The sequence below is a fragment of the Tachyglossus aculeatus genome, chromosome 9 (assembly GCF_015852505.1).
Source record: "Tachyglossus aculeatus isolate mTacAcu1 chromosome 9, mTacAcu1.pri, whole genome shotgun sequence".
In the NCBI taxonomy this organism is placed as follows: domain Eukaryota; kingdom Metazoa; phylum Chordata; class Mammalia; order Monotremata; family Tachyglossidae; genus Tachyglossus; species Tachyglossus aculeatus.
This window is the reverse complement of record NC_052074.1, coordinates 28571475-28592756: the sequence shown is the minus strand read 5'-3', so window position 1 is coordinate 28592756 and position 21282 is coordinate 28571475. Positions and strand designations below refer to the sequence as shown.

At 42.5% G+C, this 21282-nt stretch overlaps 1 protein-coding gene across 1 annotated transcript in view; it reads left to right on the top strand.

Moving 5' to 3' along the window:
• Positions 1-21282, top strand: part of ADGRF1 (adhesion G protein-coupled receptor F1) — a 45467-nt gene that overhangs the window by 23891 nt on the left and 294 nt on the right. Inside the window, 15 exon segments of the mRNA XM_038750867.1 lie at positions 552-725; positions 2060-2160; positions 4439-4497; positions 5262-5413; positions 6307-6470; positions 7998-8186; positions 9183-10556; positions 11645-11686; positions 13008-13067; positions 13814-13874; positions 15900-15978; positions 16153-16205; positions 16208-16234; positions 16518-16570; positions 17081-17149. Of these exon segments, the coding sequence (XP_038606795.1) occupies positions 552-725; positions 2060-2160; positions 4439-4497; positions 5262-5413; positions 6307-6470; positions 7998-8186; positions 9183-10556; positions 11645-11686; positions 13008-13067; positions 13814-13874; positions 15900-15978; positions 16153-16205; positions 16208-16234; positions 16518-16570; positions 17081-17149 (2657 nt within the window).

The window sequence follows — 21282 nt, the reverse complement described above, 5'->3', positions numbered from 1 at the left end:
GAGGGAACTGAGGCCCAGGGAAGTGAAAGAACTTCCCCAAGGTCACAGAGCAGAAAAGTGACAGAGCTGGGATTAGAACCCAGGTTCTTCTGAGGTCCACTAGGCCATGCTGCTTCTCTCCATGCAGCAGAAATCTTTCCTTTTTCTCCCAAGTCCTGGAAAGGTTTCCCTGAGCAAAGGACTCATCACTCTGGGTACTAATCCCACTCCACTGCTGTCTGGACATTCAATCACCTGTCCTAAATTGGGGCAGTTGGAACTCATTTGTGGATTCTGACCTGCAGTTAGTCATCAGTCAGTGGTACTGATAGAATGCTTACTGAGTGCAGAGCACTGTACTAAGCACTTGGGAGAGTACAGTATAACCATACAACAGACATATTCCCTTCCCATGATGAGCTTACAACCTAGAGAGAGCAGACCAGCTGAAAAGAGGGCCATACAGCATAAAACCAGAAGAACGGTCACCTAATCATTTGTTACAGCTCACCGGTGGTAATGTAAGTTGTACGTGGTTCTGTTTTGTGAAATCAAACTTTGCTTTCACCCAGGCTGCACCAATGTGAGTGGGACCTTGAAATGTGGTTGTGAAGATGAATATTCCTGGTTCTCTCAGTCGTGTCTGGAACCAGGGAAATGTCACCTCAACATGACCGGAAAACCCCAGCTCTGCCGCTGCCATCACAGCCAACTCAATGAGAGTAGAACCTTTTGTGAGAGGACAAGTAAGATCATAAAGTATTATGGGGGCAGAGTGTCTACTGTAGAGATGATCTCACTCAACACCTCACCACCCAGGCATTCAGGCTTTGTCTGACTAAGGCCAAGGCCATAGCATGGCCTACAGGGATTTCTAGGTCTGGCACAGAGGACAAAGTCACAGGCTCTGGCCTGGCCTTGAAGGAATTGCACAAATGCAGCTGGATAAAAACAAAAGGAGCTATTTTGGAGCCACTATCTTATGATAACCCCTTCCTCTTCCACCACTATACACTTCAACATGTGATTGCAGAGGGACTGAGACCCAAAGCCAGTTCTCCAGGAACAAATTCAAGCAGAAGTTCTAAGTCTACAGCCAGAAACCAGAGTGTGCCAAACAAGAGGCTAGTGGGCTAGTGGAAAGAGCACGGGTCAGGGAATCAGAAGGACATGGGTTCTAGTCCCAGTTCTGCCACTTCTGCTGCGTGACCTTGGGCAAGTCATTTCACTTCTCTGGGCCTCAGTTTCCTCATCTGTAAAATGGAGATTGAGACTGTGAGCCCCAGGTGGGACAGGGACTGTGTCCAACCTGATTTTCTTGGATCTACCCCAGCGCTTAATACAGTGCCTGGCACATAGTAAGTACCTAACAAATACCAAAATTATTATTATTATTTACTTTTCTGCCAGGAGCAAAGGACATGGCCTGAGATGGTAGAGGGTCAATCAGTCATAATAATGATGGCATTTATTAAGCGCTTACTATGTACAAAGCATTGTTCTAAGTCATACAATCATATTCATGTGAAGAAAGTGATCCAGATGGGGCTGTCTTGTGGAGAGGTAGGGAGAATTAAGGGAAGCTATTCTTGTAAGGGGGGTGCAATGCACGATTGGGTAAGTATGAACTGGGACATTTAACAAGAGGAATTTTTACGTTCCGATTGGATAGATTGCAGTGGTTAGCTATTTATCGTTTGACTCTGCGATGATGAAGAATCAGTAATAATCCTTTTTCAAGGCCTGCACTAATTGAGTTTGGGTTGGAAGCAGGAAGAAGAGCTGCTTCAGTTTTAATTCTCAAGATGTAATAGGCAACAAGGAATGCTGGAAGATTTCATTAGTTAACCTTTATGAGGGTTGGAAGGTTTTGTATTAAGCTAGGAGTCACTGTTGGCTTTAGACATCAGAATTCTTAAGACATTTCTAAAGATGAAAGACCACAACACCCCACAAAATGATTTAAATGCTCTATACAGGCTTATGTTTAACCTTGGGTTACTAATTTTTTTTAATTGGTGGAAATATTTATAATGGTAGAAATGAACACCTTTTTATTCTGATATTTTTCATGGAACAGAGATTTTTGGCAGTTTTAAAATGAAAAGGAACTTTACAAATGATCTTCTGAATTCATCTTCAGCTGAATTTTGCAGCTATGCCACTGGCATTGAAATTCAAGTAAGCCATTTCTATTTGTTGCAGGCTGATGAGGTACTGAGCAAACATAAGACTCACCTATCAATTGTAATAAATTTTTTTCAGTGACCCGGTGGAAAAAGGAAGTTAATTTTGAGATTTATCTTGTCAATCCATCAGTCACATTTATTGAGTGCATACTGTTGGCAGAGCACTGTACTAAGCACTTGGGAGAGTACGGTTTAACAGAGTTGGTAGACATGTTCCCTGCCCACAAGAATTCACAATCTAGGGGGGAAGACATTGCAGATATGTATGCAAGTGCTCAGGATGGGGTGAATAAAAGGTAGAAATCCAAATGTCAGGGCAACAACAAAAGGAGAGGGAGTAAGGCTTAGGGAGGGAGATGTGATTTCTTTGTAGGTGGGGAGAGTGATGGTCTGTTGGATACGAAAGGGGGAGTGGGGAGAGACAAGAGGCTGGGAGGCCAGCAAGGAGGTTGAGATACTAGTCAAGGTGGACTAGGATAAGTGGTTGGATTAACATGGGAGCAGTTTGGATGGAGAGGAAAAGGTGGATTTTTAGCAATGTTGTGAAAGTAGAACTGACAGGATTTGGTTACAGATTGAATATGTGCATTGGAGAAAAGCAGTGAGTTAAAGATTAAAGTCAAGTTTCTGGGCTTGTGAGCTAGGGAGGGTGGTGGTGCTGTCTGCAGTGATGGGAACATCAGGATGAGGACAGAGTTTGGGTAGGAAGATGAGGAATTTTGTTATGGACATGTTAAGTTTGAGGTGTCAGCAGAACATCCAAGTTGGGTTGTCTTGAAGGCAGGAGAAAATATGAGACTGTAGAGATAGAAAGAGATCAGGGATGGAAAGGTATATTTGGGATTCATCCACATAGAGATGGTAATTGATATTATAGGAGTGAGTGTAGATGGAGAATAGAAGGGGACACATTTAGGAGGTAGGGGGTAGAGGAGGAGCCTGTGAAAGTGATGGAGAATAAGCATCCAGAGAGATAGGAGGAGAACAAGGAGATGACATTGAATGCAAGGTTGGAGAATGTTTCTAGGAGAGGGGAGTGGTCCATAGTGTTGAAGGCAGCTGAGAGAATGAGGATGGAATAGTGGTCATTGGATTTGGCAAGAAGATCATCAGTGACCCCTGAGAGAGAATTTCACAAAGAAATAAACATGAAGGATAGAAGAATGAGATCTGAGGAATGGTTAAAAGAACCAGCATTTGTAACCAGCATCTTTTCCAAAATGGATTATACAGACACAAGTTAGAGAAGAACCAAGTGTATGTGAGGTGACAGTCCTGTCTTGCTAGCTCAAGAAGTCACAGATAGCATTTTGACCTTGAGATGGTGGGTTCCTGGGTTCACCTCGGTACAGTTGCCCAGATCGTTTTTCTAAAACATCATTCAGCATACATTTCCTCACTGCAAATGTTGCCCACCCACCTCCACAAGTAGAAACTCCTCACCCTCAAATTGAAGGCACTCAATCATTACTCTCTCCCTTATTTACACTTACTCTTCATCCACTTTGAACCATCCTACACACTTGGCTCCTCTAGTACCAGCCTAATCACTGTTCCTCATTCTTACCTCACCTGCTGTTAACTCACTCCCTCAAACCTACCTGGACTTCCTCCCCCAATGTATCTGACACATCAGCACTCTCCCCACCTTCAAATTCCCCCTGAAGTCATTCCTCCATCAGGAAACCTTCCCAAACTAAATTCTCATCCCGTCACCATATTTTCCTTTCCCACTGCCCCTCCCAATCAATCAGATTTATTGAGCACTTATTGTGTTCAGAGCACTTTACTAAGCGCTTGGGAGAGTACAGTGTAACAGAGTTGGCAGACATGTTCCCTTCCCACAACAAACTTACTGTCTAGAGAGGAGGCAGCCGTTAATATAAATTACAGATATGTACGTATGTGCTGTGGGCTGAGGGAGGCATGAATAAAGGGTACAAATCCAAGTGCACTGGTGACGCAGAAGGGAGTGGGGAAGAGGAAATGAGAGCCTAATAGGGGAAGACCTCTTGGAGGAGATGCCCCTTCAATAAAGCTTTGAAGGTACACTTTGTTCCATGCCTTCAGACCTCACCATCATCACTCCCACAGGACTTATATACTTATCCATGTACCTGGTTACTTCCCTTACCCATAATTTATTTTAATGTGGAACTCCCATATAACTATGAACTTCTTTCAGGCACCGATGGACTAGGTGCTCAATAAATATCATTGATTGAATGATTGGCTCAGATCAAAGTCCGGACTTCTGTTTTTCTTTTAAGCTTAAAGAAGCCTATCGGGGGATTCAAGGTTTTGATTCCGTGCAAGTCACCCAGTTTCGGTAAGTAACCAGATGTTGTAGAACCGTGTGCTCAGAACTGTCAATTAGAATTGAAAAATATCTGTTAGTGTTTCAAAGCTGCCTTGCTCAAGCCAATCAAAACTGTCTCTCCAGGAGTAGTTTAAGAATTTTGAAGAATTCAGGAACGGATACCAGCACACTAAATACCTGAAGTTTAATGATGAGGTCCTTGTCCTGTAGAACATGAAATCAAAATTATCATTCAGTAATTTTTTGTGTACATGTGCCGAAAGTCTACTCAGTTTCACCTCTACCACTCGCCTTTGGAAAGCCTTGTTATCAGGTTGTTTTCCAGATTTATTAGAATTCCAAAATGATGCTTAAATAGCCTCAGGGCAGCACAATCAAGTCCGTTAAAACACCAAGATTCCCTAAAGTAGGGGCTACAGTGCTCAAAACATTGCAAAAGATTTTAAAAAATGATAAAAAATGGACTAATTTTCCGTTCTGAGATTTAAATGAAAGGGTTGACAGGTTCTGGAGGATGAAAAAACTCCTCAAAGAAACAGAGATGCCTGACTGATACCGACAATACCAGGTAAGACAATGAATTCATTAGATTGGAGCCATTTGAGGGCAGAGACCATGCTTTTTACTTTGCTTGAACAATTCCATATGAGTAGAACAGTGCTCTGCATACAGTGAGTGTCCATAACCAACCCTAAGCAAAGTCCATTTGCGGGACAAAAGACCCTTAGTTTTATATTTCTTGGTGGTTTTAAAAATACATATTCTTCTGCTAGGGAAGGAAGCATTGTGGCTGGGTTTGAAATTGTTGGTTCCAGCAGCACATCTGAGCTAATGACTGCTCTCCAGAAGGTGGCTGGGAAAGCACTAAGAGCCTTAAAGGAGCATTATCCAATAGAAGACAGTTCCTTCAAGATGAAAGGAAAAGGTAGTGATAATTTTCAACACTTCCTGTGAGAAACAGTCTGCTTGTTCTGTTTTGCTTGTTTGGTTTATTATTATTACAATTAATACTAATAATAACGATGATAGTGGCATTTGTCAAGTGCTTACTATGTGCCAGGTACTGTATTAAACAACTGGGATTGATACAAGTAAATCAGGTGGGATGCAGTCCCTGTCTCTCATGGGGCTTACAGTCATAATCCCCATTTGACAGATGAGGTAACTGAGCCACAGAGAAGTGGTGACTTGTCCAAGGTCACATAGCAAACAAGTGGCGGAGCCAGAATTAGAACCCACGTCCTTGTGAGTTCATATGATGTAGCACATGATTTGGCACTACTTATGTGGTCCTTTAGGGGACAAATGAGACAAAAGTCAATGCTGCTTCCTCAGGAGACTGGGTAGGTAAGGCAAAACACATCATTTATTATTACTGATTATTCAGCACATGGGACTAGCACTGTTCTAAGTGCTGTTGTGGGCAGGGAACATGCCAAACAACTGTTATCTTATTCTCATTCAAGTGCTTAGTATGGTGCTCTGCACAAAGTAAATGTTAGAAGAATATGACTAATGTTTTTCACCAGAGAAGCAGTGTGGTCTAGTGGTTAGAATATAGGCCCAGAAGGCAGAAGGTTCTGGGTTCTAATCCCAGCTCTGCCACGTCTCTGATGTGTGACTTTGGACAAGTCACTTAACTTCTCTGAGCCTCAGATCCCTTATATAAAATGGGGATTAAGACTATGAGCCCTGTGTGGTATAGGGACTGTCTGACCCAATTACTGTTTCTTCCCCAGCACTTAACACAGTGCCTGACACATAGTAAGTGCTTAACAAATCATAGTATCATTATTATTATTATTTTTGTTGTTCCAGCTGAGTGTAACAATCATGCCTTCGGGTTTGGTTTTACGAATGACCAATACAATATGCCCTGTGGGGATGGATATGTAGGAAGCATCACGGCCAAGTGCCAATCCTCTAAGTGGAAGATTGAGAAGGAAACTTGTGTACTCTCCCAGATGGATGAATTGAAGAAGGTAAAGCGTTTCTGCATGGATGGGGCTGTTGGGTTTTTTTTTCCCCATAGTTTAGAGTCTTTGGTCTGAACTATTCCTCATCACCTTTGGCACAGACCTGTTGATGTGGGGCTCCACTTTCAATCTTGTTGCTGGGTGATTTTATGTGTATATTTTATATAAAAAAAAATATATATATATATATAGAGAGAGAGAGAGAGAGAGAGAGAGAGAGAGAGAGAGAGAGAAGCAGCAGCATGGCTTAGTGGATACAGCATGGACCTGGGAGTCAGAAGGTCATGGGTTCTAATCCTTGTCTGCTGTGTGACCCTGGGCAAATCACTTCACTTCTCTGTGCCTGTTACCTCAACTATAAAATGAGGATTGAGACTGTGAGCCCCGTGTGGGACAGGGACTGTGTCCAATCCGATTTATTTGTATTCACCCCAGTGCTTAGTGCAGTGCCTGGCACATAGTAAGCACTTAACAAATACCACAATTATTATTATTATTTATTGGCTGACTTCTCTGTGCCTCAGTTCTCTCATCTGCAAAATGAGGATTCAATTACTGTACTCCCTCCTACTTAGACTGTGAGCCCCAGGCGGGATCTGATTATCTTGTATCTACCCCAGCATTCAGTACAGTACTTACCATTAGTGAGCACCTAACAGGTAGAATGATCACTATCAAAGTCAACATTCTTTGGCCAGCAGAGGTGACCAGAGCCTCTACATTCGGGATACAGGACAGAGGTCTGAGTAGAGTAAGAGAAGAAATGGTAGCCCCCACAAAGTCTCTAGAACCGGAACAGAGAGGGAGACTCTGTGGACTTTGTTGGGAAGGCAAAACCTAGGTGAAGCAGGCCTGGGCCTTGGAGAGGAAACTAAGCCAGCAAATTAGTAGGGCAGGTGAGCATATGCTCAGACCCAGAATGGAGTTATTGGGGCCTACAGACAAAGAGCAAGTTTTAGGTTTCCGGCCAAATTTTCAGGGAGAAACCACTGAGCGACAGAGTTTCTGGGATTACTAATCTGAGGGAGGTAATGCTGAGCGGGAATTTAAAAGTTCCCATCAAACCTGGAGCAATTTTCTTATAGTGCTGGAGAATGGGTGCTTGCCACTGCCCTGAGGCGAAACATTCCCAAATGAAAGAGGGATTCACACTTAAGACTGTGAGCCGCATGTGGGATAGAGACTGTCCATCCTGATTAATTTATATTCTACCCCGATTCTTAGTACAGTGCTTGGCACGTGGTAAATACTTAACAAGTACCGTGATCATCATTCATGATAGACACAAGCAGGATTCTCGATTCTTGATTAGAAAGACCAGAATGGAGTTTTTCTACCTCCGTTAGTAGAGAAGACAATGAGTTTACAGTCTAGAGTCACTGATAAGCATTTCCCGGTTTCAGAAATTAGGAAAAGATCAAATCAACACATTTCGGGGAGATAGAGTTTGGAGGTAAATGAGATTTTTTTAAAAAATAGCTGTATTCTTAAACAGAACCTGTCTTTCTTAAACAGAATTTATCTCTATTTCAGAACATCACTGCTCTTCAAGGCCAACTCAGTGAAGACTCTCTGTCAACCATAATACGAACTCTGTCCGCAATGACTGGGGAGGATGCCCCAACCACAGCAGGAAATTTGGGTTCCATCGTGGCGATTCTAGGCATGATTTCCTCCCTGTCATTGTCTAACCAGGTCAAAGTCTCTCGCTCGATGATGGAGGTATTCATTGGCAGGAGCTGGAAAAACTAGAAGACCTCAAGGGACTGCCAAGTGCTGATTCTGTCAACCAATTAATCATAAGTAGTTATCGAGTGCTTGTTGTGTGCAGAGCACTGTACTAAGCACTCGAGAGAGTACACAAGAATTAGTAGACATGAGCCCGGCCCTCAAATGAGCCTACAATTCCTGTGAAGAAAAAAAAACAAACGAGCAGAACTGTGGATAGAACCAGATTTGGCTGTTGTAGTTACAGTGAGGCTAAAGCTGGGTTTGAGGGTGACCCCATGCTGCATCTTCTACAGGATGTCTAATCTGGGAGTCATTTTTGAATGAAAATGCCCACATGCTGTGTAAAACCAACACAAGACTAGTTTTGTCCTATATTTTTAGTGTGGCATATGGGAATTGGAGAACCTGGGTTCTAACCCCAGCTCTGCCTATTTCTCGGGGTGTGGCCTTGGATGATTAATTTCTCTGTCCCTCACTTTCCTCATCTGTAAAATGGGATTCAGTACCAGATCTCTCCCTCCTACTTAGATTGTGAGCCCCATATAGGACAAGGAATGTGTCTAGACTGATTGATTTGTATCTTACCTGACCCCATAGAAGAATACTTGATGCATATTGAGTGCTTAACAAATCCCATAATAACAAATGCCATTTTAACAATAATAATACTAACTTCAAAGCTCAGGTTACACATTAATTTAACTGATAACTAAGTTAATGTGCTACAATTCCCCCTTATGCCTATCTGTCATGCTCAGTTACCTCTTTTGTATAATGGGGATGGAGACTGTAAGCCCCACATGGGACAACCTGATTACCTTGTTTCTATCCCAGCACTTAGAACAGTGCTTGGCACATAGTAAGCACTTAACAAATACCATGATTGTTATCATTATTATTATTATGAAACACTTGAAACTCAGAACATGACTAAGGTTTCTGATCAGTTGCTCAAAATACCAATTAATTCCCACTCTTGTGTTTCAGGATATCATAATGATAGCAAATCACATCCTAAATTCTGCATCCCTAAGCAACTGGACTGTCTTGCTGAAGGAAGAAAATAATGCCAGTTCACAGTTGTTAGAAACCCTGGAAAATATGAGCTCTCTGGTACCTTCCTCTGCTCTCCCCCTGAATATTTCAAAAAAATTCTTTAACTGGATTGGGATTCCAGGGAATGAGAATCTGCAGCATGACGGCTTCAGCTATCACGTCACATTCTCCCAGGAAAACAACTCCCTGCCCATTCATGGAGGATTGTCAATTGGAAAAAGTCAGTTTCAGTATGCTGTTCCAGAAACTCTCATCAGCATGGCCTCTCTGACCCTGGGAACTCTGCTGCCTGATAATTTTCATAATGCTAGTCAAGTCAATGGGCTGTTGATCTCAGCTGTTATTCAGAATTATTCCATCTATGAAATTTTCCTGAATTTTTCCAAGATCAACTCAACCCTAAGCAGGCCTCAGTGTGTGTTTTGGGGTTTTAACGACTTGGAATGGAACAAGACGGGTTGCCGACTGACAAATGAAGCCGAAGAAACTGTGACTTGCAGATGCGTTCACTTGACATCCTTCTCCGTGTTGATGTCTCCCTCGGTCCCTCATGCCTTCAATCCTGTAGTGGAATGGATTACATATGTCGGGCTTGGGATCTCCATCTTTAGCTTAGTCTTGGGTCTGATCACCGAAGCTGTGTTCTGGCAGGAGGCCAAGAAAAACAGAACGTCCTATACCCGCCATATTTGCCTGGTGAATATAGCCCTATCCCTTCTCATGGCAGATATCTGGTTTATCATAGGCACGTCCACCAAAGGCCCAGAAAATCACCTGGGGATTTGCACCGCTGTGACTTTCTTTACTCACTTTTTCTATCTCTCCTTGCTTTTTTGGATGCTCACTCTGGGCATTTTGATGGCCTATCGAATCCTTTTAGTCTTTCATCATATGGCCATGCCCATCATGATGGTCATTGGGCTCTCCCTTGGCTACGGATGTCCCGTTATCATCTCCATCATTACCATTGTCATCACTCTTCCCAATGGTGCCTACATCAGAAAAGATACCTGTTGGCTCAACTGGGCTGAAGAGGCCAAACCACTTCTAGCCTTTGCCATTCCTGCCCTGACCATCGTAGCTCTGAATCTCATCACTGTATCGGTCATCCTTATCAAGTTACAGAGACCTGCCGTTGGGGAAGAGCTGAGCAGAGATGATAAGACCACCATGAGTCGTATCGGAAAAAGCATCATCATTCTGACGCCACTTTTAGGACTGACTTGGGGATTTGGGATAGGCATCATGGTGGATGGTCACAATTTGGCTTGGCATGTCATATTTTGCCTCCTCAATGCCTTTCAGGTGAGGTTGGAAATAGTCCAAAACATGACAAGGATGTGTGCGTGGTTTGAGGAATTCACAGCTCAAAGGGGTCGTAAGGTTAAGGGACATCACCTGAGGCCACCCCCTCCCCACCACACCCAGGAAGGTCTATTCCAGTACAGTATTTGAGTGCCTGCTGTCTGCAGACCACTAGACTCTTTATATAGGGAAAAACATAAAGTAAGTGCTAGACAAACAGTGAGATGGTAACTTATTGAGAAGCTGCATGGCCTAGTGGTATTTGTTAAGCACTTACTGTGTGCCAGGCACTGTACTAAGTGCTGGGGTGGATACAAGCAAATTGGGCTGGACATAGTCCCTGTCTCAAATTAGAGATCACAGTCTCAATCCCCCCTTTACCTGTGAGGTAACTGAGGTATGGAGAAGTGAAGTGACTTGTCCAAGGTCACATAGCAGACAAGTGCTGGGATTAGAACCCATGACCTTCTGACTCCCAGGCCCATGCTGTATCTACTACACAACACTATTTTTCTCAGTACAGTGGCTGGCATATAGTAAGTGCTTAACATCCCTATACAAAAAGAAAGAGTAATTACATAAGATAAGGTGAGGTGGTAAGAGCCTCAAAGCCAAATGTGAGGAGTTTTTGTCTGATGTGGGGAGTCAGTGGAGGGTTTTGAAAAGCAGAGACCATCCCTGCCCTCAAGGAGCTTACAGTCTAATGAAAGCTATAAGCAGAAATCAATTTACAAATATACAATAGCTAAGTGAGAGAGAACAAAAATAAATAATAAATATCCACAATATATTTCCTGCAGTAAATGCATAAGAGTACTGCTGAGATGGCTGATAGAATGGCTTGTGCCAGGATGTGAGGGTATTTATTGGGAAATGCTTCCTTCCTTGAGGAAGTAGATTTCCAGAAAGACTTTAAAGGCAGGGAAGGATGAAGTTTGGCACGACATTAGGAAAAGCAACATGTTTCAGTGTGAAACAATAACAGTGAGACCCATCAATCTGACATCTCTCACGTTTTACCTTCAGAAGCTGGTCCAAAGTAAAGAACTCCAGAGTAAATTTATTGTGATTTTTTTTTTCACTTCCAGGGATTCTTCATCTTCTGTTTTGGAGTGCTTTTTGATAAAAAGGTATGTGCATTAATGCCATTTTCCATCAGTGACCTTTTATTTTCCTTAATACTTATGTTTTAGCTAGCTGCACTCCTTTTCTTCATTTCCCAAATTCATCACCTCTACAAAAGAATCCTTTAAATGTGTTAGTTTCCTCTACCAGGAATAATACAATCCAGAAGTCAGTTTCAGAAGATGTAAGATAAGAGCAAATAGCTGTGTGTCTGTACCTGGCATTCGTCAAGGTATGATTCATTCATTTGCTCAGTTGTATTTATTGGGTGTTGACTGTGTGCAGAGCACTGCACTAAGCACTTGGGAGAGTATAATATAACAGCTTTGGTCGACATGCTCTCTACACACAAGGAGCTATGGTCTATGACCCGGGGAGAAAGAAATAATCAGGGCAAACGTCCTGGAGAAAGTGGGATATTCATTCATTCAATCATATTTATTGAGAGTTTACTGTGTGCAGACCACTGCACTAAGAGCTTGGAAAGTACAGTCAGGAAGGCTTTGAAGATGGGAACAGCTAAGTAGTTTAGGGTTTGTCTCTCATGTCTCATTAAACTCCTTGAGGACAGGAATCCTGTCTGTAGCTCTTGAGCCAAATTTTACAGCAATTAGCAAAGAGTAAATACTCAGTACTATTGATTGATTGAAAAGTTTTGCTCTGGCACATTTGGAAAGGGAAAGGGCTCCAGATTGGGGGGAGGTCAGAAGCCAGAATGCTAGAAAGAGCAAGGGTCAGTGAGAGGGTTCACCTGGAGGAGCAAAGAAATTGGGCTGGGGAGTAGCAATTTTTTTTTATGGTATTTGTTAGGCACTTACTATATGCTAGGCGCTGTACTAAGTGCTGGAGTAGATACAAGCTAATCAAGTTGGACATAGTCCGTGTCCCACTTGGGGCTCACAATCTTAATCCCTATTTTACAGATGAGGTAACTGAGGCACAAAGAAGTGAAGTGATTTACTTGCCCCAGGTCACACAGCAAAGAAGCGGTGGAGCTGGGATTAGAAGCCAGGTCCTTTTGACTCCCAGGCCCCTGCTCTATTCACTAGGTGATGCTGCTTCTCACTGTTCATTGAGTCCATGTGAACTAACAAAGGGCTAGTCATTACACTCATAATGATGCTCTTTGTTCAAAAGCTTTGATTCTTACTACATTCACAGGCGTAAGGATTAATATATGAAAACAAGGCTGTATCAGAATTCCCCACGTGGTCCATTTATATAGAGAAGCATCTTAGCAAGTGAATAATAAATTAGATCCTTTGGGTTTGAGAGAAAGAGACCGTGTGTGTGTGCGCACACTTAACTTTTTTGTTTTATTTGTAGGTACGCAGAGTTCTGGGTAACAAGCTGTCTCTATTAAGATCATTCTTGCAGCAGATGAAGGTAATTCATTTCTCAAAAGGAATTTTCCTGAGTTGGGAGTGGGACTAGAGTGGCTCCTACACTACTGGGAAATTCTCATTTTCGACCATGCTAGTGTGGACAGTGTTGACGGGTCCTGGCTCCCATCGGCTTCTTCCTGTTATCAAACCCCAAGAAAAGAGGTGTCTCAATCTGGCTAGGGTGGCAGAGCAGACAGAAGGCTGTAGAGAAGAAAGGCAAAATCAATGACTCTCCTTAATCTCAAAAAGAAAAAGGGGCAGAGTGTTTTGGTCACATAGATCAGGCTTTCATCCACCCTTGCACACGGAGAAAGGATTTTACCATCAACGTCATCTTCAAAAGTGAAGGCAGCTATCAAAACAGAAATCAACTGGTTCTTCAGTAGTGGAAGCCTCTGCTGTTCCTTTTCATGATATTATTTTAAAAAGCCAGAATTCTATGTAGAGACCAGTGATTCCTTCAACATTAGGAGTTCAGTGTCAGAGAAGTAATTACCCACTGGCATTGGAGAGGGTTAATATTTCATTGTTTGATGGATTTTTCAGAGAAGACATTGAAAAGGGTTTCCACATCTTTGATAAAGGGCGAAAAACAGATTGCAGACAAGTGGTGAAGCCATTAATGACTTCCCAGTCGTTGGGAGCTCCAGAAACACATCAACAGATGGTTATGAACTATGCTCAAAGGAAAAGGAAATGTCTCTTTCCAAATTGAGGGGCACAGTGTTATTTTCCTTTCTCCCACAGAGCACATCCTATGAACCAGCAACACTCAAGCTCCCAAAGCCATTTAACCTATTTCGAAAAGGTATGTCTGAAAATCCCAATATATTTCAGAGGGGGTAGGCTGCGGGGGAGGCGGAGATATGAGGTAAGGGACCAGAGTAAGAATTGAAATGATTCGCCCTGAGTCTCTCAGATTAGAGAGTTATGTTTCCTTATCTTTTCCCCTTCACCACCCTCAAATATGTAATAATAATAACTGTGGTATTTGTTATGGTCTGTGACACAAGATAATCAGATAAGACACACAAGGCTTGCAGTCTAATGGGGAGAGAGACCATTTATTTAACTCCCATTTTACAGATGAGGAAACACAGAGACATTTAGTGACTTGCCCAAGGTCACCCAGCTGGTAAGCGGTGGAACCAGGGTTAAAATACATTTCTCCTTGCCACAAGTCTTTTCTCTTTCCACTAAGTCATGCTGCTTTATGTATATATATGTGTGTATGTACAGAGAGAGAGAGAGAGAGAGAGAGAGAGAGAGAGAGAGAGAGAGAGAAAGAAAGACAATGAGAATTCACCACCAAAAGCACTAAGACCCACAGAGGTTAAAATCCTTACCCAAGGTGAACCAGAGCTCCCATCTAACAAATCTAGCTACTTCCCATTGGCACACATCCTTTTAGGAAGGGGATTCTATATTACACTTTATTTTCTGAAAATAACACCAGGGGGCAATATAAAGCTAAGAGCTTCAATTTCTTGTTTGCTTAAATTAAAAAAAAATCCACCATTTTAAACAGATGACATGTGAACGTGACTTAACAGTGTCGCTCTAATCTCTATTAGATATGTGACAAAACTGCAGTTCACTGTCATTCTTGAAGGAAGTCCCGGTCTGGAAAAGTTTAAGTGTTTTAATCCAGGGTGAAAATGCTCTAAAACTATAATTCAGGAAAACCAAGCAAGGTAGGAGGACCTGATGTCATGGAAACGTCAGGGGCCTTAGGACTAAAATATCAGGGGTGACTGCAGGTCAGTATCCTTGGTAACAATGCAGTTTCTATCCTAACCCCAAAACTCCTCCTGGATAGAACAACAAAAGGTGGAAGCACAATTCAGCAGGAGTGAATTCAATTCTATGGTTTGACAATGGTTGTTCCTTTTACTAAAGACCCTGCATAAGGGAGGGCACCCTGGTTTTTAGGGGTAGGAGATAGTAAGTTTTCAATAAATGCCATTAATTGATTGGGGTGTGGAGAGAGATTGTGAAATTTCTGGGCCTGAGAGTCATGAATAGACATTGACAAGCAACAGCCTTAAAGAGAATGCCAGAAGGTGGATTGGCTATTCCCATGGGATTGATGTGAGGATTAAAACAGTTAAATGAAGTTGTGATGGGATTTGCCTATTCATATTGTATGCCATTTTATAAATATAAGAACTGCCTTCCACGCTTAATAATAACCTTTATAATCATGGTGTTTATTAAAATGTAACTAGGTGCCAAGCAGTACACTAAACACTGAGGTATATTGAAAGACAGTCAAATTGTACACAATCCCCCTACCACCTGGAGCTCACAATGTGAGGTAGATTGTAAACTAGAACTAAGATCTAGACTGTAAACTCGTTGTGGGCAGGGAACATTTCTACCAACTCTGTTGCATTGTACCCCCTCAAATACTTAGTACGGTGCTCTGCACTCCATACACACTCTAAATCCTGTTGATTGACAGGGAGAGCAGGAAATTTAGACCCATTTTACAGATGAGGAAACTGAGGCTCAAACATGTTAAGCAACTTGCTTGAAGTGATACAGCAGACCAGGCTGAGATTAGAACCCAGGTCTTCTGATTCCCAGTCCACGTTCTTGCCACTGAATTGTGCATCACCACAGCTCTGGTTGAGAAGAGAAGGAGGTCGATAATATTTAAAATGCATGCCCTCTTCCAAGGGACACCCACGACCATTTGCCCTTCTTCCCCTCCTTTGTGAGACCGCTTACTGTCTGCACCTCAGATCTGTGCAAAATCCATCTTTAATCTGCTGCTTCCCACCCATTGATGACAGGTTTTGCATTTGTCCTTTTTATCTCCACACTTTAGGGGCATATACTGTTTCTGGAGCAGGAGAATCCACCAGTAGCTTCACACTAAATATGATTTCTTCATCTGAAGATTGGCGAGTAAGGGTTGTTGACGCCAGGAATTGCAAGTCACTGAGGAGCTACCCTAGGCGATTTTAATGGTCTGTCCTGGATAACAATGATTAATAATAATATTAATAATAGTAATAATGTAATAATAATTGTTCACTGTTTTCTGTTTAAGAACTTATGCATAAAATTTACTTTCACCTGATTTTTGCCCAAATCACTTTTGTCTTCAATCAAATTGAAAGAAGATTGTTCCTTAAGTCTTGGCTGGATTGAAAATAGCAGGCAAAGAAATGAGGAGGGGAGTACATTTTGTCACTATGTTACTTATTTTGCTTTCTCTACTCAGATCAACCATGGACCAGCCACATTGAAAACACAGACCTAGGCAAAGAAATGAGGAGGGGAGTACATTTTGTCACTATGTTACTTATTTTGCTTTCTCTACTCAGATCAACCATGGACCATCCACATTCAACAGCCACATTGAAAACACAGACCTAGGCAAAGAAATGAGGAGGGGAGTACATTTTGTCACTATGTTACTTATTTTGCTTTCTCTACTCAGATCAACCATGGACCATCCACATTCAACAGCCACATCGAAAACACAGACCTTTCGTAAGGAGCGGCACCATGTTAATATCATCCTCTAGACAGTAAGCTTGTCCTCTAGACTGTAAACTCACTGTGGGCAAGAAATGTGCCTACCACCTCTGCTATTTGTCTGCTGTGTGGCCTTGAGCAAGTCACTTAACTTCTCTTGATCTCAGTTATCTCATTCTGTATATTGGGCATTGAGCGTGAGCCCCATGTGGGACCGGAACTGTGTCCAACCTGATTAACTTATATCTACCCCAGTGCTTGGGTCATAGTAAGCGCTTAAAAGTACTGTAATTATTATCATTATTATTACTCTTCCTAGTGTTTAGTATAGTGCTCTGCACACAGTAAGTGCTTAATAAATATGACTGACCTTTAACAAGCTAAGCTCACTGTGGGCAGGGCATGTGTCTGTTTACTGTTGTATTGAGCTCTCCCAAGTGTGTAGTACCGTGCTCCGCACACTATAAGTGCTAAATCAATATGTTTGAATTGAATGTGTGAATGACTTCCGCAAACCCCTTCCAGTCCTGGCGGCTGGCCTGGACACCAGAAGCCCAGGAGCCAGCCCAAATCAGCTGGGCTGCTGCCACTCAGGTGACACCTTCCAGTCACACCAAGCCCTTGTGCTACGTGCAGGGGCTCCTGTATACCAGGGCTTTTAGAAGCATGTGGGCAGGGAATGCTTCAACCAACTCTGTTTGTTATTACCGTACTCTCCCAAACTTTGAGTACACTATTCACACAGAAAGGGCTCAATAAATGCGGTCGATTGATCGACTGATTCATCTGGCCACATCCCATCCCTACCAGTTAAGTAGCTTCTTAAGAGAAGCCAGTTAAGAGAAGCAGCGTGGCTCAGTGGAAAGAGCACAGGCTTTGGAGTCAGAGGTCATGGGTTCAAATCCTGGCTCCTCCAATTGTCAGCTGTGTGACTCAGGGCAAGTCACTTCACTTCTCTGTGCCTCAGTTACCTCATCTGGAAAATGGGGATTAAGACTGTGAGCCCTTCATGGGACAACCTGATCACCTTGTAACCTCCCCAGTGCTTAGAACAGTGCTTGGCACATAGTAAGTACTTAATAAATGCTATTATTATTATTATTCTCCTCCCTGCCTATTGTGGAGTTAACTTTTCCTTCCCATGTTTCTTCACCCTCATCACTCTTAGGGACTTAGAGAAGTTCATAAATGCTCTTAGAGAAGCAGCGTGGCTCAGTGGAAAGAGCATAGGCTTTGGAGTCAGAGGTCATGGGTTCAAATCCCGGCTCCACCACTTGTCAGCTATGTGACTTTGGGAAAGTCACTTAACTTCTCTGGGCCTCAGTTACCTCATCTGTAAAATGGGGATGAAGACTGTGAGCCCCCTGTGGGACAACCTGATCACCTTGTAATCTCTCCAGTGCTTAGAACAGTGTTTTGCACATAGTAAGTGCTTAATAAATGCCATTATTATTATTATTATTAGGGCAGGAGATTGCCACTGGCTTCTCCTGATATTCTTGGCCTTCTGCCTGTGTGTACTAGGTTTACTAGAAATAGCTTGGCCCAGCAGAAAGAGTGTGGGCTTCAGAATCAGAAGACCTGGGTGCTAATCCCTGTTCTGCCAATAATCTTCAAGCGCTTAGTACAGTGCTCTGCACACAGTAAGCGCTCAATAAATACGATTGATTGATTGATTTTTGTGTTGCGTGACCTTGGGCAAGTCACTTAACTTCTCTTTGTCTCAGTTTCCTCATCTGCCAAATGGGGATTCAATACCTGTTTTCGCTCCTATTTAGTCTGTGAGCCCCATGTGGTATCTGATTATCTTGTATCTACCCCAGTGCTTAGTACAGTGCTTGACACATAGTAAGTGCTTAAAAATATGGCTAATATTATTTATCATCCTTCCTTGAGATAAGTGAGGCTCTACCACTTCCTCAGAGCAAGCTCCCAGCCCTGCTGAATTTAGCTGAATAATAGTAATAATAATAATGATGGCATTTATTAGGCACTTACTATGTGCAAAGCACTGTTCTAAGCACTGGGGAGGTACAAGGTGATCAGGTTGTCCCATGGTGGGCTCACAGTCTTAATCCCTATTTTACTGATGAGGTAACTGAGGCATAGAGAAGTTAAGTGACTTGCCCAAATAATCAATCAATGGTACGTATTTTCTTTTAATGGTATTTAAGTGCTTACTATTTGTCAACCACGGATCTAAGAGCTGGAGTAGGTAGAAGTTCATTCATTCAGTTGTGCTTATTCATTCAATCATATTTATTGAGCGCTTACGGTGTGCAGAGCACTCTACTAAGCATTTGGAATCAGGTGGGACACAGTCCCTGTCCCACAAGGGGCTCACAGTCAAGTAGGAGGGAGAACAGGTACCAAATCCCCCATTTTACTGTTCAGAAACTGAGGTGTGAAGTGACTTGCCAAAGATAACACAGCAGACAAGTAGCAGAGGTGAGATTAGAACCCAGGTCCTCTGGTTTCCAGGCCCATGCTTGATCCTCTAGGCCATGCTGCTTCCTCATATTGAGCCCTTACTGTGTGCAGAGGACTGTACAAAGTATGTGGGAGAATATAGTCTAACAGAGTTGGTAGACATGATCCCAGCCCACAAGGAATTTCAGTCTAGAGAAGGAAATATGAGTTCTTTGGAGCAGTGTGGTCCCTGACCAGCTTCAAGAATGTTTGAGGAGGTCAGCTTTTTAAATCCATTAATCAAATTAGTAGCAGCCCTGCAGTACTGTGGAGGTGTTTTGTTTTTTTTTAATAAATAAAGTGATCCGGTCTCCTAGAACATTAGGATACCTACCTCAGAATGGCAAATAGCACACTCAATTTTCTGGGTTGGTCAGAGATCATCGGGAAGCACTTGAGAGAGTACCATACAGTAGAGTTGGTTGATGTGATCTTTGCTCTCTAGGAACTTACAATCTAGAGTAGGAGGAGGAGACAGACATCATTCATTCAACTGTATTTATTGAGTGCTTACTGTGTGCAGAGCATTGTACTAAGCTCTTGGGAGAGTACAATATAAAAATAAACAGACATATTCTCTGCCCACAAAGAGCTTAAAATAAATTACCCATAGGTGAAGCATCAGAGTAGAAGGGGAAGTACATAAGTACTGTGGGGCTGGAGGTGGTGAATATAAAAATTCCCCTCTTCTAATTCCTCCCTTCTAGACTGTGAACCCATTGTGGGCAAAGGATTGTCTCTCTTTGTTGCTGAATTGTACTTTCATTCATTGTCATATTTATTTATTCATTCATTCATTCAATCATATTTATTGAGCGCTTACTGTGTGCAGAGCACTGTACTAAGTGCTTGGGAAGTACAATTCGGCAAAATGTAGAGACAGTCCTTACCCAACAGCGGGCTCACATTCTAGAGGGGGGAGACAGAAAACAAAACAAAACATGTAGACAGATGTCAAAACCATCTGAATAAATAGAATTACAGCTATATGCACATCATTAATAAAATAGAGTAGTAAATATGTTCAAATATATACAAGTGCTGTAGGGTTGGGGGGCGAAGGAGAGGGGAGGAGGAGAGGAGCGCTTACTTATTGAGTGCTTACTGTGTGCAGAGCACTTTACTAAGCACTTGGAAAGTACAATTCAGCAACAGAGACAATCCCTGCCCACACTGGCCTCACGCTTAGCACAGTGCTCTATGCACAGTTAGCGCTCAATAAATACGATTGAATAATGAATGAAAGCAAAACTTTAGAGGGAGCACCCTTATGCATTTTCTTGTTCCTTTTCACACATCGATAGCCCTGTGGTCCAGGGAAATTGACCTGGGAACCAACACAGCAGATTCAATATTTTTCTCTATCAGTGAAGTGTCCTCCTTGGGGGAAGGCAGCCACTCTTAGCAAATCTGGATCTTTCCTGATTTCAATCAATCCAGCAATAGCATTCATTGCACACTTACTGGGTGCAGAGCATTATAGTAAGCACTTGGGAGAGTACAGTATAATAGAGTTGGTATACATGTTGCTGTATGTCGCTTCACTTCTCTGTGCCTCAGTTACATGATCTGTAAAATGGGGATTGGGACTGTGAACCCCTCATGGGATGGGGACTATGTCCAACCTAATTAATTTGCATCTATCCCAGTGCTTAGAGCAGTTTGACACATAGTAAGTGCTTAACAAATATTACAAAAACGGTGTTTACAGTCTAGAGGGACGGTAAGGAATTTGCTTAATTCCATTTGCCTACTAGATGCCATCAGCTTTGTTCTGAGAGAAGCAGAGTGGCTCCATGGAAAGAGCACTGGCTTGGGAGTCAGAGGTCGTGAGTTCTAATCCCATTTCCACCACTGACCAGTTGTGTGACTTTGGGCAAGTCACTTCACTTCTCTGTGCCTCAGTTACCTCATCTGTAAAATGGGGATTAAGACTGTGAGCTCCATGTGGGACAACCAGATTACCTTGTATTCCCCCCACCAGTGCTTAGAACTGTGCTTGGCACATAGTGCTTAACAAATACCATTTTATTATTATTATTATGGAAAGTAAAACTGAATGAATTACTTTATGTCAGGGCAATAATACACCCAGCTGCAACTTTTCAAGGCAGCTCTGGGGACATGGAATCAAGGTCAGAGAGGCAGAATTGGAGAACCATGCCTGGAAATCAGTGACACGTGGAAGCCTTTTATTGGAGGATTAACTGCTTAAAAAAAAAAAAAAATCCACCAAGGACCCGCCTAAATTGTTCCTG